Source organism: Eucalyptus grandis, chromosome 8, assembly GCF_016545825.1.
Source record: "Eucalyptus grandis isolate ANBG69807.140 chromosome 8, ASM1654582v1, whole genome shotgun sequence".
Taxonomy (NCBI): Eukaryota; Viridiplantae; Streptophyta; class Magnoliopsida; order Myrtales; family Myrtaceae; genus Eucalyptus; species Eucalyptus grandis.
Window position 1 is genome coordinate 35,854,599 of NC_052619.1, and position 18,961 is coordinate 35,873,559.

The 18,961-nt window shown below is 41.5% G+C and overlaps 1 protein-coding gene across 1 annotated transcript; it reads left to right on the top strand.

Annotated features, from left to right (window-relative positions):
* Positions 1 to 15,153: 15,153 nt before the first annotated feature.
* Positions 15,154 to 16,005, top strand: LOC120287201 (kininogen-1-like). The gene is made up of 2 exons (XM_039299915.1): positions 15,154 to 15,725; positions 15,828 to 16,005. Exons 1-2 carry the CDS (start codon positions 15,154 to 15,156, stop codon positions 16,003 to 16,005), a joined length of 750 nt encoding a protein of 249 aa, XP_039155849.1.
* The last annotated feature ends 2,956 nt before the right edge of the window (positions 16,006 to 18,961 follow it).

Sequence of the window (18,961 nt, forward strand, 5' to 3'; positions counted from 1 at the left end):
AGAGGACGCTTGGAGTTGGGTCTTGGACAGGAATGACGCCGTGTCAGCAATAAATGTGTCTCGGGGATTTCATGTTTTGGCTCCTACCAGTAGCCAATACCTGTTTTATCATTTTGAGTAGTTTCGCTGGATGATCAGATTCAGCTGTTTGAAGTGTTGTGGAGGTTGATGGAAGTTTCTCTATACTGTTTGTGTACCAATATTATTCAATGGTACACTGAAAATTAGTGCGATGGGATCCGTCGTTTGAGGTTTCGGATCAAATGATTCCATCTATTATATGCAGAAGATTTGAAGGTTATGAACTAGAACTGATATGTTACTGAGCTCCTCGAGAGCGCCATTGGCATGCCTATACAAATTGACCAGAATTAATTGAGAGATAGGGGCTTTAACAGCAAACATCACGGACAATGGCATATGCTCTCCATCTTTGTCATACAAGTAACTCCGGCAACCCAAATTGGCGATCAAGAAATCGAACATCTTCTACTAGTTAAGCCCAGAAACTTATTATTATGAAATCTTTTGCTAATTTACGAATTTGATCAGTCCGAAAGGAAAAGGAACAAGATTCACAGATGGAAGTCCATTTTTTTTAAAGTAGGGCGATAGCTATAATAAAATAGACTCGTTTCATCTTGGGCAAAGTGCAATTGCGGGGGCCTAATTCAAATCCCTCGGGTAAAGTAAGAAAGTTTCGCCTAACATACTCGCCACCCAAAGTTGGACTTTCTTTGATTATTTCCTTTGATTAGATCTTCATAACTATTTCGAGAAGCGGAGATTTAATTTACAAAACAACAATGGGAAAAAAAGGGGGAAGCCTTGCTAGGAGGGCACCACCGCTGCCCATTGCCAGTGAGGCTGACAAAGTAGCAACCTTAAGGGGAGGGCGGCCGGTGCTCTTGGGACTTGAGTGAGGCTCACCCAGATCTGGGTGATTTTGGCTCTCGCCTGGGACCAATAAGGCCTCACCTAAGGCCGGCAAGGGCCGGCGTCACCCAAATCTAGGCGAGGTGCTAGCCCAAGGTGAGGGGTAGCGAGGGTCGCCAACCCTCGCTTGGGGCCAACATCACCCAGATTTGGGCATCCTCAACTAAAATCTAGGCTTAGCCCTACCACCCCTCCAATGTTGGGTGGTGGCGGCCTATGAAGTATTGACATTCTCCGAAAGTTATCGTGTCGTGTCGAACACTTCAACACGTGTTTGATACTCTCGAACACTCGGTTAACACGTGTCGGAAAATCCGACATCTGATCAACTTTCCTAACACTTTCCGACACTTAAGTCGAAATTTCGACGTGTGAATTTCCGACACATGAGGTCAATTTTAAAAAATTTCAATAAATGAGATGTCAAAATGTGTGTGCGCGCGTGTGTAAATTAAACAAAAAAAGAAGAAAAACCTAATATTCTCTTCTCTTTAGACTCTCACTTTTTGTGATACATAATTCACCCAAAAGGCTTTTTTCTCCTCTTCTAATATGTCTAATATACGAGTCTAGAATGTGAATTGCTTATTTTTTTCTCCAAGTTTTATGAATTATTGGAATTGAGTTAAATTTGTCAAATTGAAACAGTGGATTATATTAATGAATGGTGGATTAATATTTTTAGTGTAAATTTATTCTAGGTTTTATTACTATTTATTTATTTGCGAATTTGAATAAAATTAATTTGATCAAAATAATTATAAAAATAATAATTTATTATGTATATATAAAAATATACATTTAATATACAACGTGTCCTAACGTGTCGAAATTCTTTGTTTTTTGAGAAACGACGTGTCGGTGTGTCGTGTCGTGTCGTGTCACGTGTTACATGTCGATATCAATGCTACTTAGGTGGCGGCATTAATAAGTTTTACATTCAATTGCATATTTTGAACATTATAGAATTCAATTGCACTTTTACGATAAGTTTTAAGACTTCTAGTGTAGTTATCCCTAAAATAAGCTATCAATTGCTTCAAAATGCACAATCTTGTATTTAGTTGTCCTTCCCTTCTCTACCCTAGGTCAAGCGAGCAAGGTCATCAATGGGTGGTTATTGTGGCCTTTCACGTTTCATAAAAGTCGATTTATAGTTAGATACTAATTAATTGTCAAGTAATCTTCTTATGGGCAAGATGCATTGAAATAGTTAAGAAACTTAGTACCAAGGCTCCCTCAAAAGACTAGAACAAAAGCCAAACCATTGAATGTCACTTACAAGTAAATTTATTTTTAAAACCAAAGTTCGTATACAAATCTTATAGTCCTATGAGATATAATTAGCAGTACAATCTTGCACTACTAATTGTAGTTTTGACATTCGAGGTGATGAGATTGTGAAGCTTACTCTAATGAAATCATAAGGTGTTAATGCATTGAATAGAGAGACATCTGGCTCAACAATATAAAGTTATAACACTTTGTAGCTCTAACTACTAATCAATTGAAATCATTTTAATTGCATTGAAGGGTATGCTCAATAAAATCAAACGAATGGTTAATTAAATAAGCACAAAACGAAATCAAATCACAAGAGCAAGTCTGCACCCCTTTTTTTTGGTCGGTTGTCTCCACCCCTTCAATCGCTGTTCTTTTTGCGGCCTAAAGGAGAAAAACTTATCTGCTCATCTAACCAAGCCAGAACCGTCCAGCCGCAAATGAGAAGGTGTCGACATCCGCGTCCCCATCTCTGGTCCCATATCTCAACGCAGAGAGAGCGATCGCCATTATTTCATTCCCGCGTGAACTTGCTCCCCAAGGCAACACATGACCGCATTTTCCTTCGTCCTTAGTTGAAAAGTATTCATCCACAGCGTTCACACGAATTGCTCAGAAACTTAGTAGCTAAGCCGAGAAATTTGGCAGACAAGAGTCGTGTGAAAAGACTGCCAAAATCATGGGGTGCTACAGTTAAACCACCGCCTCTGAACCTCCTATAAAAGTGAGGCCCTCTCTTCCTTTCATCTCTCATCATCCAGAGAACTATTCCTTTGTCAAGACTGAAACGGAGTTGGGGAGTTGACTAAATAGAGGATGAAAATGAGCATGGCTCACGAGGGAAGGCATCATCACGGTCAACATCATCATAATGGGTTGGGTAATGGAGGCCGACGTGGGCATCGTGGCGGGCACGGTTGCCTAGTAGGAGAACTTCTCAGCAGGAATGGTCTCGGAGGAGATGGAGATCATGGACATGGGCATCATCTGAGGGGTGTGTTAGGACACGGGGGTCATGGTTATGGTCATGGACATGGACATCATCTGAGCAGTCTTTTAGTCTGTGGTGGTCATGGTCATGGTCATGGTCATGGAGTACTCGGACACGGACGTGGGCATCATCTGAGGGGCCCTTCAGGACATGGGCATGGACCTTCCATACACGGTCGTCATGGTCATCGTCCTGGTCACGGTCATGGTTACAAAGGGAGGCGCCATGCGCATGGCAGATGCGGGAGGCGTCATCCCTGTATGGGCCAACCAGAACAGGAGCAGGAAGTCGCGGCAGCGTCCCTGACTCCGATAACCGAGCAACTCGGCACTCTCGCTCTGACTGCAGACTGGAGAGGACGCTTGAAGTTGGGGAGACAATAACGACGCAACGTCGGCAATATTGTGCCTTGGGGATATCTATGTATTGGTTCCTACCAGTTTTTATCTTTTTGGGTAACCTCGTTGGATGCTCAGCAGTGGTTGAAGTGTTGCGGAGGTTAAAGAAAGTTTCTTTGTACTGCCTCTGTACCAGTATACTATGGTAAACTATGTGATGATATCGCTGAGGCGTCGGCTCAGACAGATGATTTCCATATGTGTTATTCAGATCTGAAGGTTTTGAACGAGAAATGATATGTAGTACTGAGCTCATTGAGAGAACCATTGGCATGCATGAACAATTTGACCCGATCCAATTTAGAGATTAAGGGCTTCAACAGCACCCATCGCCCACAATGGCGTATGCTTTCTTTCTCATTCAAGTAACTGCGGCAATCCAAATTGGTGATCAAGAAAAAAAAAAAATCTCCCGCCGATTAAGCTTTTTTTTTTATTATGATAGATTTGTGGCTTAAGCCAGAAAGAAGGCAGCCTTGCGCGACCAACGACAAGTCTGGATCATGTATAGGGAAAGAACATGCGTGCTAGCACGCTATCTATGGTTTATGAAGTTGGTCGGATCAGATAGTCATTTAAGGAACCAAACCAAACTAGGGGCAAACTTACCAACGAAGTGCTGGCGAGGTGAGGACACCTGGAGTGCCATAACTTGGCACACCGGGACACTTAAGTGCCATAACTTTAAAATGGTACACTTAAGTGCCATCATCGGAGTAAAATGGGACACTTAAGTGCCACTCGGCGAAAATCCGGCCAAATGGCTGACGTGGCAATTTTCCGGCGAGTTTAGTCCAAAACGGCGTCGTTTTGCACGCTCACGTGGGAGAAAACGCAAAAACGACGCCGTTTCGTGCCTACGTGTAAATAATAATATAAAAATTAATTAAATTATAAAGTATTCAAAAAATTTAAAAATTAAGAAAAATTTAAAATTTTTAAAAAATTAAGAAAATGAAAAATTTAAAAAAAAAAAAAGGGTGGGGCAGGTCGAACGGGCGGCTGAGGGCTGAGCCCTCGCTGCCGCCGCCTCCCCGCCGTCGCCGGGAAGGGCTGGCGACGGAGGGGGGAGGGTCGGCCGGGGTCGCCGGTCCCCAGCCGACCGACGGCGAGGGCTGCGAGCCCTCGCCGAAGCGCGGCGAGGGCCGTGACCCTCGCCCTAGATCCGGGCGAGGGCTCGCGGGCCCGCCGACCCTCCCCACTCCGTCGCCGGCCCTTCCCGGCGGCGGCGGGAGGTGGCGAGGGCCCGCGAGCCTCGCCGGATCCGGGCGAGGGCCGTGACCCTTGCCCAGATCCGGCGAGGGTCGCGGGGCCTCGCCGCCTCCCCGCCGCCGCCGGGAAGGGCCGGCGACGGAGGGGGAGGGTCGGCCGGGTCGCGGGCCCCGGCCAGGCCGGCCGGCCGACCGGCGGCGAGGGCCCGCGAGCCCTCGCCCAGATCTGGGGCGAGGGTCGCGGCCCTCGCCGCGATTTGGCGAGGGCTCGCAGCCCTCGCCGTCGGTCGGCCGGGGCCGGCGACCCCAATCGACCCTCCCCCTCCGTCGCCTGCCCTCCCGGCGACGGCGGGAGGCGGCGACGGCGGGAGGCGGCGGCGGCGAGGGCTCAGCCCTCAGCCGCCCGTTCAACCTCCCCCCACTTTTTTTTTTTTAAATTCTTAAATTTTAAAATTTTCTTATTTTTTAAAAAAAATTTTGTTAATTTTTATGCTGATTTGGAGCTCCGCGAGCCACGTAGGCAAAAAATAATAATAAAATATTGCCACGTAGGATTTCCGGCAAGGGTCGCCGGAGGTGGCACTTAAGTGTCCCACTCGAAAAAAAAAGTGGCACTTAAGTGTACCGTTTGGAAGTTATGGCACTTAAGTGTCCCGGCGTGCCAAGTTATGGCACTTGTGCTGTTCTTCTGCCAAGTGCTGGCCTATGGAACTCATCCTGGAGCAATAGGTGTTTATGCATCCGCGTCACTTATGAATTCTTTCGGCTAGAAGGGATTGCTACTATGAGCGATCATCACGCATGATAGATAATGATGGATTGGTGAACCAATTGAGTAACTGAGACATGGTACTCAGTACTTGATCATGTCAAAGTCTCCAAGAGCCCTTGCTACACAAGCGTAAGAGAAATCTCTTATCAACAATAAGACAAGAACCATTTTACCTCGTATGTAAGGGATTTCTTTATTTGGGCCAAGGAAGCAAAATTGTTGGATCATTATCATACTGATTGCTTATGCAAAAATAAGACAAAATAAAGTGAGCTATTTTAGTTCTCCTCTCCTTCCCCGGCCTACGTCAAGCGAGTACAGTTATAAAAATCTTGTGATTTTCACATTTCATAAAAGTTTATTTACTGTTAGATACTAAGCCGTCGTCAACTAATCTGTCTATGGGTTAGGTGCATTGACATGGTTAAAGTAATTTAGTGCCAAGGCTCTCTCAAAAGACCAGAATTAAAACCAAACCATTGAAGCTCACCGACAAATAATTTGATTTTCACAACCGAAGTTCCTACACAAATGTTACCATCGTATGAAATACAATAAGTAGTACAATATTGTATTACTAATTGTCATTTTAGCATTCAAAGGGGATAAAATTTGTGAAACTTATTCCAATGAATTAGTAAGTGTTTGCACTGAAAAAAGGACAAGTTGACAATATGAGTAGACACGTGACTAAAGTGTTATTATCAAGCACATGATTCATCGTCGACGATCAAGATTTGTGTTGGTATTGGCAACCATTGTTGATATATGACGACTTGTAGTTAACGATGACTGATAATGGATAGCAAGATCAATAAAATTGTCAAGGTACCAGGAAAAGCTAAACATAGAAAGGGTCACAAGCCATCGTCACAGGTTTGAAGCCCCTAAGAACAAAGTAATGAAGGTCATGGAGCAACTTGCACGCGTTTTGAAGGAACAACCGCCTAAAGGTAAGACTATGGTATCACAAGAGTATGAGCACAAAGTTTTCGCAGGTTAAGGAATGTGGCTACAACTAGAGAATTGCTTAAAGACTGTTATTGTCATGCCCCGATCCTTGAGCGAGCGCCCATCGCTGGGCACTCGCTCACTAGTTGATGAAAAATGCGACGTCCCAGGACGCATCGCCGACCCATTCATTTTAAAGCACATGCGAAAGCAGATAAATAATTCCCAGACAATAACACAATGGGATAGGAAAGTAGGGTTCCAAATTTTCAAACCAAAACAAACCTCTTATAAACAAATAGGTTTATTTACAACATCAGGTTGTTTACAAAACGTCGGCTCAACAAAAAGGTAATTGTCCTATGACCTACTAGTCAGACACGTTCGCCGATTCTTCAATCTTCACCTTCCCAAACTCCAAGGCTTCCGGTCCTTCACCAACACTATTTAAGGACCTGAAAATGATTATACGATAACTAGTGAGATAATGTCTCAGCGAGTTCTACCCCTAAAGACTCGATTAGGAAGAAAATATGCCTTAAGGGCTACCTAAGCACAAACATGAGTCGGAGGTCTTACATTTGCCTATGTTCTTTCCTGCAAGTCAGTATATCTCATAGATACGCAAATCACATCAACCAAACAATTCAATCAATCGGATCGAACTATCGATCAATCGACTCAGTCGACTACATGTCATCATGAACTCCCTCCGGTTGGCCAAATCAATATTGTCATCATGAACTCCCTCCGGTTGGCCAAATCAATACTGTCATCTAATAAGTCATGTCATATCAAGATTGCTCGCTCTAAGCTGATATATAGATAGTATAACTCGTACTAAGATAATAAATAGTATAATGCTCGCAATCTAAGCTGACATATCAGAGCCCATAGGTTAATATAGTATACTAATAGTGCTTCCTCTAAGCTGATAAGGTATACTGCTCGCAATCTAAGCTGATATATCGCTCGCATGCTGATATAGTATACAACCCTGACCATCTATTCAATTTACCACTTTTATCCTACTTGATAAAAATACTCGTGTGTGGATACACGATTGGCCTCAGCCAAAATACAATACTTTCGCTTTTGAACATCCCTCTATTTCCAGTAGTCCCAAAATAAATTTTTGGCATTGTAGACCGACGCCCGGTAATTTTCTCATTAATTACTGAAATTAAATAAATTTAGGAATAAATTCCTAAAATACAAATCACACACAATCAACACAAATTAAAATTCAATTAAATAAACAGATCTCACCATTATAATCATTATAAAATTCCGGCAATCGACTATCCCAGTCTAATTTCCATAAAATAATTAAATAATTACGGAAATTAATTAAATTATGCCAATAAATACCAAAAATGCATATTTAGTACCATAAAGCCTAAATATATGCCGGAATGGGCCCGGAAAAATTTCAAGACTCGTTAAATAAATATTAGAGCCTATCTACTTACTAATTACATAAAACTAACCACCTAACATGTATTGGTAATTAACTAATTCACTAAACCGTTCTAATTATCCACTAAACCAATCTTAGTCTAAACTAATCAACATTTAAGCGTCATTAACCTACTAAGCGAGAATTTGTGAGTTAAATTCACTTGATTAACGAACTGCTGGGTTTAAAACAACGGGGACGTGGCGAGGATCAACTATCTCCAAAGCGGGCCTGCCAACTAGGGTCAGGAACACCTCCAAAACGGGATGAACAATAGCTTAAAGACCCACTAGATTCTGCTTTTGTTCTAGGCTGAACTGTAAGGAGAGAACCGGTTGTTGAACGGCGAGGAAACGAGCCGATCGAAGCTCTAGCGAGCGGGTGGTCGCCAACTGTTGGCTCCCAGGGGTCAAGGGAGCCTTGTTGGTGGTTGTTACGGGCAAAGGAAGGGCTAGAATGGGAGAAAATCGAAGAAAACTTGAAACAGGTGGACATAGGCAGAACTAGGCTGTCTGGCGACCGATTCCTTCTTGCAAGTTGACGGGACGGTCGGCAAATCGTTCTAGCAAGTGGCAAGGTGCTTTGGTACGATATGGACGTGCTGAAGACGATGGTGGGTGTAGCGTGAACTGATTCTCATGGGAATACAACTTTTAACTTGAGTTTTGACGAAATGTCAGCCGAAGCATAAACTGGAACAAGGAGAAAACATAGGAAAAAAGAGGTCAAGAAGCAAGGGGGATAGGCTGGCTCAGTTTCTGGGTTGAAGAAGCTTCAAACAAGCTAGAGAGAAGGGAGGCTCAACGGATGTGGGAGGGAGAGAGGAGGGAACCGGTTTTGATAAGGGGGGACCGCCTTTGGTCTCCCTTATCCCATTTTGTCCCCTTGAACTTGGTCCCACCTCCACAACTAGCTTCCTCTGCAATCTTCAGCCCTTAATCTTCCTCAAGAAGCCAAGGAATGGGTCCAAAAGTCATGAGTCATGGGGGCATACGAATTTGAACCTATTTTCCCTCAATTAGACATCAATTGTTTCTTGAATCTACTCAAACTGGCCTCTATAATTTTCAATATCGAGTCAATAATCAAATTGGTGTTTTTTCTCGACAATTGATCCCACTTGCATCTCAATTGCGCAATAAAAAACGGTCTCCAACATTTCCTGTACATAAATGGTCCTATGACGACTTTTTCCCAAAAAGTCTCGGTTTGCAGAAAAATCTTCAGAGAGTGAGTTGACATTCTTAGAATTAATTGTGACATGGCAAAACTTTCAATTTCCAAAATCAGATTCAAATTCACGGTTAATTTCACTTATGTCGTGTTTTTAGCGTGACTTAAGCGACCGGATATGTAACCCCCTGGATCTCACATGATTTTACATGACTTGCTTGAATTTCAGGAATTATAAAATAAATTGCAGTCAAGTTGAATCATAAGAAACTGAACTGCACTCGGCTCTACTTATCATAAAACTTTATTTCTTTACATGTAGGGAGATGAGGTTAAGAGAGGGATTTCTACAAAAAAAAAAAAAAAAAAAAAAAAACACTAGGAACCACAAACACTAAACATCCCGCCTCCCGTCGAGTATGTACATACTATCAAACAACCAAAAACAAAATTCTCTCACACGTCAAGCGCTCCTCGGCCACCTCCTACACCGTGAGACTACCACCATGGCCCGGTCCGTCATCATACAACGCCAAGGGCACCACTAGCCGACCATCCACACGTGCGTAGAGGGCTACGAAGGCCATGTATGCCTACCCTGCAGGTGCCACTGTGTCTACCGTCAAACAGGATGTGCATTTGACGAAGACTACGCTCGAGAAGTGTCAGTCATGGATTTCCTCTTGCCGCCATTCAAAATCGGCGGGGGAGCCATATAGGATAGTCGTCGTGACAATAGGCGATGTAGGTGGTGCAGAAGACATCTGCTAATCTGAAAAAATAACATAATAAACAAGTATGAGTTTTTAAAATAAAAACTCAGCAAGTGGGCAATTAGTCCTAACTTGGATTTGGTCAATAGCACGACAAATAGGTAAACAAACTGTCAATTTGTTGATTCCACTGAAGTCTAGCTACAACAATCACCCAGGGGGAGACAACACTCCACCCTGAACCCCTCGCACCCAACCTGGCATCTCGAAATCCCATGCGAAGCTGTTCAACCCTTCTCAAACTTCTGGAGAGAAAACCATTACTTCCTTTCATCCCTTTCCAAGTATCCCGACACCCGGGGTCTCACATTGGCTCTTTAGCCAACCACACATTAATGATTCCGCCTTGTTGCAACACCAACTCTAGTATGCTAACAATCACATCAAGGTCTAAACATACATTATTAATTACTACAAGGTATACAATAACCCTCATTAAAGGCGACAAAGTAAGAGTCCAACATTTTCTTGTAGAAAACTCAGAATCTACTAACTTGGAAAGAACTAGGTAAAGGCTACTGAGACACTAGACTCCATATGTGTCATGAGAATCAAGTACAAGAGACACAACAACGATTGCATATTCTCGGATCAAAGCAGTCTATGGACTAAAATGAGCAGTTTCAATCACAGACACATAAAGTATATCTAACCTTATCAGAATGTTACGAAATTTCAGTATGTTATAGAAGAGACATAGATTAACATTTTCCGTGACAAAACCTAAGTCTATATTTCAATGTATTAAGAGCAGTAATTTCTGTCTTCTTTCTAAAATCCTGTAGCAACTTTCAGATTTAGTACCTACAGAAGAAAAATCATTTTACTAGCCAAACCTTATTCATTTGTTCTAAAATTTCAATATGTTATTCCTAAGGATGTGTCCTACAACTTTCACTAAGGGTTCGAAGTCCAATTCTATCTAGATAATTACAGAAAATTCACAGTCATCGAAGGTCTTGTTGTTTCATACAAGACGGCTTACTGTTTCAAAGAGAATTACTTCCACTTACATGTTTTTGCATTCACATAGCTATAACTAAAAGTCAAACTCAATCTAATGGATGTTTCTTAAGTAAAATGGTTCTTTTCCTTTTCTTCATCTTAGAAATCAAGGCAACACAAAATAAAAAGCTTTCCATCTATATTTCTCTAGAATAGAAACATCTTATACCATTTTCTTCGGTTCTAGTTCAACCAAACCATAAATTTCTCTACCAATCTCTTTTACAACACCTCAAGTGTTTGCACCGAAAAAAGGACAAGTTGACAATATGAGTAGACACGTGACTAAAGTGTTATTATCAAGCACATGATTCATCATCGATGATCAAGATTGGTGTTGGTATTGGCAACCATTGATGATTGTTATCTACCAATTGTTGATATATGACGACTTGTAGTTAACGATGACTGATAATGGATAGCAAGATCAATAAAATTGTCAAGGTACCAGGAAAAAGCTAAACATAGAAAGGGTCGCAAGCCATCGTTACAAGTTTGAAGCTCCTAAGAACAAAGAAATGAAGGTCGTGGAGCAACTTGCACGCGTTTTGAAGGAACAATTGCCTAAAGGTACGACTGTGGTATCACAACATTATGAGCACAAAGTTTTCGCAGGTAAAGGAATGTGGCTACAACTAGGAGAATTGCTCAGAGACTGTTATGGCACAACCACTATAAATACCATCATTAATCAGCTGAAGAGCTCTCACACAAATCAAACAAATTTGCTATCTTTTAGTTATCTTTACTTTCATGTACTATATTTATCTTTCAAATTTGTGGCATCAATTAAATTCCGACAAGTTCTTAGCTGTAGTTCTTAGATCTGTGTCATCGATAAAATTCCAATGTACATCTTTATCAGAGGTGTCGCACCATTGGTTAAATTCCAACGTAACACTTTTACGTTTTCAAGTTTTGTCGTCAATTAAATTTCAACATAATTTGTTTACATTCAATTTCGTTATGGAGTCAGTATTTTCCAAGGCTTGTAATCAAATAAATTTCGGCATAATTTATGTTCATATAGTTTTGTTTGAAGTAAAGTTGTTGATTTCCTTGTTCCATGTGATATTTCATGTTTGAAGTCACCACGAACTTGTCCCCTTCAAATAAATATCAAAGAACGACTTTTGGTGAAAGATATATGATGACGGGATAAATTCTGGTGAAATAGTAAGGTGTCGATGCATTGAATAGTGACATTTAGCTTGACAATATGAATAGTTATTTCAAAAATAGAAATTAACATTATTCATAAGTTTGAAAAAAAAATCATATAGAAAAATGAGTTCATCTTCAATTTATTATTATAGGAGGAAAATATGATGCCGATTTTTTTCCGTCAAAAAAATTCGTAATTAGTTTTATAATAATTAAAATCTTCTCATTAAAGCCAATAATGGTGTCATAGAGTTGTTTTGGCAAAAAATAGTTACATTGTAAAAATAAGCATAGCTTCTCATTAAAATGTTTTCAAGAAACAACTATATTGCTTATTATTATTATTGTTGTTGTTGTTGTTATTGGTGGCTCTAAGTTCTAACCAGTTGATAATTATTTTAATTGCATTAAACTTTGGCAAATGTTTGGGAACTCCGGCAACCCAAGTTGGTGATCATGTTGAAGACTTCCACTAGTTAAGCCCGGAAACTTCCGCTAATGTACCACTTTGATCAATCCTAAAGAAAAAGGAACCAGATTTATAGATGAAGTATCAGGTCATAGTAATTACACTGAAAAGTGTGGCTATAGAATGGGCTTGTAAATTATGGCCAATACCAAGTATATAAGCAATGATTTCAAATCCAAAGGTTAATCATACTTTGGCAACTTTATGTAAGGTAAAATTTGGTTTTTTGGGGGTGATAGTGGAAAAGTTGACATACAAATCATCCTTATTGCCACTCTACGGAATTGTACATGACATTTTCACCTCATACGGCTCCTCCTTAATTTGAAGTCATTAGGTCATTTTCCTCGTTCAAGAATCTCCTCCCTTCTTCCACGCCATCCCAAAGAGTAACTAAGATCAATTCAATTACGTTTTCATAATCCAATTGAACACTTTTCATTTTGGATTATTCTCAAAAGAGAAGATTCTTCTTTTTACCAAACACTTGTGGATCCAATCACAATCTTATAACAAGAACAAGAGATCTTTCTCAATCAACCTCCTTGCCTCTCATTCTTCGACAATCAGAAAGATCCTTTTCAAGTTTGAATTTGTTCATTTGAAATTTGAGTTCTTCTACTTCATTTTTATTTACTTATTTTTTTTACCCTATTCTTGAGTTCTCTTCTGATTGGGTTGAAGGCAAAGACCGGCCATGTTCATCATTTACTTGTTTTCACAAAAAAAGAAGGCCTCAACAATGAATGGCAGTTTTTAATTTGATCGGATCAGATAGCGCTTTAAGCAACCAATCAAACTTAGGTAGATCTACTAATGAAGAGCTGATTACGAAGCTTACTCATCAAGGAGCACGAAAGGGTTATTCATTTCATATTTTTCATTGATTCTGGATAGAGATCAAAGGTTTTAAGCAATCGATATCATGAAAAAACTAAAAAAAACATTTTGCCTACATAATCAATACCCAAAGTCCAACTTTCTTTGGTTATTTCCTCTTATTAGATCATCGTAACCATTGCAAGAAGTGGAGAACTACACAGTATCTGCAAACTAACTTCACTACCACGGGATGAATTATTGCCCACTTGAAATGGAAGCCCAAAGCCCTATAAAGGCAATTTGTCTAACGCAAGTCGTTTAAACCAGTTTGCGTAAAAGCATTCTTCTTATGAAGCCGTATAGTGCTGTTGTTAACTTATGTTTAGAAAGGAAAAAAAAAAAAAAATAGAGGGTTATGGATAGTTAAGGAAGCAAAATTAAGGCCAAGACCCGTGCGCAAGGAAAAGCGAGTTGATCATGTGTCAAAGCTCCACCCAAGTTTAATTAGATGGATGCCTTTGCTCGTGCGACCATGCCTCCAGGGATCACCTATTCATATTTTTTTGCCATTCAATCACATATGGCATGCCATGCCTTTAATAGAAAGATTTAATTAATTGAAAATGCAAGGACACCAAATCAAGTTATCGGCCCAGGTTGAATGAGATCCCCACAAATCACGTATTCGGAGGACTGGATTGGAAATGATGGGGAGTTCTCCGCTTTCAAATTTTATGAGCTAGTTCAATCAATTTCAATCCTTAGAAAAGCAAAGTCCACATCGTGACAAGGAGTCATGTTAACAATTATCATATTAGCCTAAAACAAGTTCATCCAAGAAAGGACCCAAGAAAGGACGAGAGACCCCGCCTAACAGTATGGCATGTTTATACACAAATCTTACTTCTTGTCGTCCATTCGCCAAACAAAATCTTTTTGCTTCTCATAAAAAGAAGTGTTATCTTTAGGTTCTTATTGCAGGAGGAAAACATGGCCCCAATCCTCTTCTGATTAAATTTGTCATTGGTTTTTAATAATCAAAATTAGATTAATTAAATCAATTATAATATCACTGTGTTGTTTCGGCAAAAAGTTAAAGTATGGTTCCTTCCTCAAATGTCATCAGGAAACAAATGCGTTGCCTTTTCTTGGGGAGGTTGATAGTAAATTTAACTGCATTGAAGGGTATGCCTAATAGAATCAAACGTCTAGTTAATAAAATAAGGACAAAAGGAAATCGGATTCACAGAGCAAATCTCCAACTCAATCGGTTTCTTTTTGTAGCCCAAAGGAGCAATGTTATTCCCTGATGCTACGTGCACACCAAGCCATAAACGAGGAGCCGCACATTAGAACGCGTCGACATCCAATTCTCTGGTCAATGTCCCAAAGCAGTGCCACCGACCTCCATTGATTAATTCAGGCGCGAACTTGCTCCCCAAGACAAACACTCGACCGCGTTTGCCGCGGTTCTCACGGATTGCTTAAGTACTTGATAGCTAAGCTATGAAATTTGGCAGAGGAGAGGCGTGTGAAAAGATCGCCATGTTTGATAGACTGGTGCAGTTGAACCACCGCCTCGTGAAACTCTATAAATAAGGGCGTCTCTTCCTCTCATCTCTCGTCATCCAGACAGCTATTCTTGTGTCAAGACTGAAACAGAGTCGGGGTTATATACGAAACAGAGGATGAAGATGAGAATGGGTCACGAGGGAAGGTATCACCACGGTCGACATCGTCATCATGGGATGGGTAACGGAGGCGGAGATGGGCATCATGGTGGGCATGGTCCCCATGTAGGACTTCTCTTTGGGCATGGTCTCAAAGGACATAGGGGTCATGGGTTCCATGGACATGGACATGGGCATGATGTGAGGCTTCCATTATTCCATGGGCATGGACTTTTCAAACATGGTCATCATGGTCATCCCAAAGGTCACGACCATGGTCACAAAGGGAGGGAGGGCCATGCGCATGACTGGTGCGGAAGGCGCCACACCTGTATGGAGCAACCGGAACCGGAGCAGCAACAGGAACAAGAAGTTGTGGCTGTGACGCCAACTCCAATAACCGAGGAACTCGATACTCTTGGACATGAGAATCATGTGAGGGTTCTTCTAGTCCATGGGCATGGACTTTTCAAACATGGTCATCACGGTCATTGCAAAGGTCAAGGTCATGTTCACAAAGGGAGGAGGTGCCATGGGCAAGGCCGGTTTGGGAGGCATCATACCTGTACAGAGCAATCAGAACCGGAACAGGAGCAAGAGCAGCAACAGGAGCAGGAAGTCGTGGCTGCGACCCCAACTCTAATAACCAAGTAACTCGGTACTCTCGGACATGGGCATCATGTGAGGGTTCTTTTAGTCCACGGGCATGGACTTCTCAAACATGGTCATCATGGTCATTGCAAAGGTCTCAGTCATGGGCACAAAGGGAGGAGGTGCCATGCGCATGGTCGGTTCGGGAGGCGTTATACCTGTGCAGAGCAACTGGAACCGGAACAGGAACAGGAGCAGCAACAAGAACAGGAAGTCGTGGCTGCAACACCAACTCCAATAACCGAGCAACTCGATACTCTCGCTCTGACAGCCGACTAGAGAGGACGCTTGGAGTTGGGTCTTGGACAGGAATGACGCCGTGTCAGCAATAAATGTGTCTCGGGGATTTCATGTTTTGGCTCCTACCAGTAGCCAATACCTGTTTTATCATTTTGAGTAGTTTCGCTGGATGATCAGATTCAGCTGTTTGAAGTGTTGTGGAGGTTGATGGAAGTTTCTCTATACTGTTTGTGTACCAATATTATTCAATGGTACACTGAAAATTAGTGCGATGGGATCCGTCGTTTGAGGTTTCGGATCAAATGATTCCATATATTATATGCAGAAGATTTGAAGGTTATGAACTAGAACTGATATGTTACTGAGCTCCTCGAGAGCGCCATCGGCATGCCTATACAAATTGACCAGAATTAATTGAGAGATAGGGGCTTTAACAACAAACATCACGGACAATGGCATATGCTCTCCATCTTTGTCATACAAGTAACTCCAGCAACCCAAATTGGCAATCAAGAAATCGAACATCTTCTACTAGTTAAGCCCAGAAACTTATTATTATGAAATCTTTTGTTAATTTACCAATTTGATCAGTCCGAAAGGAAAAGGAACAAGATTTACAGATGGAAGTCTAATTTTATTTTATGTTTTAAGTAGGGCGATAGCTATAATAAAATAGACTCGTTTCATCTTGGGCAAAGTACAATTGCAGGGGCCTAATTCAAATCCCTCGGGTAAAGTAAGAAAGTTTCGCCTAACATACTCGCCACCCAAAGTTGGACTTTCTTTGATTATTTCCTTTGATTAGATTTAGATCTTCATAACCATTTCGAGAAGTGGAGATTTAATTTACAAAACAACAATGGAAAAAAAGGGGGACGCCTTGTCAAGAGGGCACCGCCGCTGCTGCCCATTGCCGGATGGGCTAACAAAGTAGCAGCAACCTTAGGGGAAGGGCGACTGGCGCTCTTGGGACTTGAGTGAGGCTCACCTAAATCTGGGTAATTTTGGCCCTCACTTGAGACTGATAAGACCTCACCCAAGGCCGACAAGGGCCGACGTCACCCAAATTTGGGCGAGTTGCACTAGCCCAAGGTGAGTGCCAGCAAGGGTCACCAGCCCTCGCTTGGGGCCAACATTGCCCAAATTTAGGCACCCTCAACTCAAATCTAGGCTAGCCCTATCGGCCCCTCCAATGTTGGGTGGTGGCGGCATTAATAAGTTTTACATTTGATTGCATTTTTTGAAAATTATACAATTCAATTGCACTTTTGCGATAAGTTTTAAGACTTTTAGTATATTTATCTTTAAAATAAGCTATCAATTGCTTCAAAATGCGCAACATTGTATTTAGTTGTCCTCCCCTTCTCTACCCTACGTCAAGCGAGCAAGGTCACCAATGGGTGGTTATTGTGGCCTTTCACATTTGATAAAAGTCGATTTACAGTTAGGCACTAATTGATTGTCAAGTAATCTTCTTATGGGCAAGATGCATTGACATAGTTAAGAAACTTAGTACAAAGGCTCCCTCAAAATACTAGAACAAAAGCCAAACCATTGAAAGGCACTTACAATTAAATTTATTTTCAAAACCAAAGTTCGTATACAAATCTTACAGTCCTATGAGATACAATTATTGCACTGTTAATTGTAGTTTTGGCATTCGAAGGTGATGAGATTGTGAAGCTTACTCTAACGAAATCATAAGGCGTTAATGCATTGAATAGAGAGACATCTAGCTCAACAATATAAAGTTATAACACTTTGTAGCTCTACTAATCAGTTGATAATCGTTTTAACTGCATTGAAGAGTATGCTCAGTAAAATCAAAAGAATGGTTAATTAAATAAGCACAAAACGAAATCAGATCCACGAGAGCAAGTCTGCACCCCTTTTTTTTGGTCGGTAGTCTCCAACCCCTCAATCGCTGTTCTTTTTGCGGGCCAAAGGAGCAAAATTTATCTGCTCATCTAACCAAGCCAGAACCGTCCAGCCGCAAATGAGAAGGTGTCGACATCCGCGTCCCCATCTCTGGTCCCATATCTCAACACATAGAGAGCGACCACCATTATTTCAATCCCGCGTGAACTTGCTCCCCTGGGCAACACATGACCACATTTTCCTTCGTCCGTAGTTGAAAAGTATTCATCCACAGCGTTCACACGGATTGCTCAAATACTTAGTAGCTAAGCCGAGAAATTTGACAGACGAGTCGTGTGAAAAGACTGCCAAAATCATGGGGTGCTACAGTTAAACCACCGCCTCTAAACCTCCTATAAAAGCGAGGCCCTCTCTTCCTTCCATCTCTCATCATCCAGAGAACTATTCCTCTGTCAAGGCTGAAACGGAGTTGGGGGGTTGACTAAACAGAGGATGAAAATGAGCATGGCTCACGAGGGAAGGCATCATCACGGTCAACATCTATGTATTGGTTCCTACCAGTTTTTATCTTTTTGGGTAACCTCGTTGGATGCTCAGCAGTGGTTGAAGTGTTGCGGAGGTTAAAGAAAGTTTCTTTGTACTGCCTCTGTACCAGTATACTATGGTAAACTATGTGATGATATCGCTGAGGCGTCGGCTCAGACAGATGATTTCCATATGTGTTATTCAGATCTGAAGGCTTTGAACGAGAAATGATATGTAGTACTGAGCTCATTGAGAGAACCATTGGCATGCATGAACAATTTGACCCGATCCAATTTAGAGATTAAGGGCTTCAACAGCACCCATCGCCCACAATGGCGTATGCTTTCTTTTTCATTCAAGTAACTACGGCAATCCAAATTGGTGATCAAGAAAAAACAAAAAAATCTCCCGCCAATTAAGCTTTTTTTTATTATGATAGATTTGTGGCTTAAGCCAGAAAAGAAGGCAGCCTTGCGCGACCAACGACAAGTCTGGATCATGTATAGGGAAAGAACATGCGTGCTAGCATGCTATCTATGGTTTATGAAGTTGGTCGGATCAGATAGTCATTTAAGGAACCAAACCAAACTAG

Coding starts and splice junctions, on each gene's coding strand:
- LOC120287201 (XM_039299915.1), top strand. CDS start 15,154: ATGGGTAACGGAGGCGGAGATGGGCATCATGGTGGGCATGGTCCCCAT. Junction 15,726..15,827: donor ACCCCAACTCTAATAACCAA/GTAACTCGGTAC, acceptor CAAAGGTCTCAG/TCATGGGCACAAAGGGAGGA.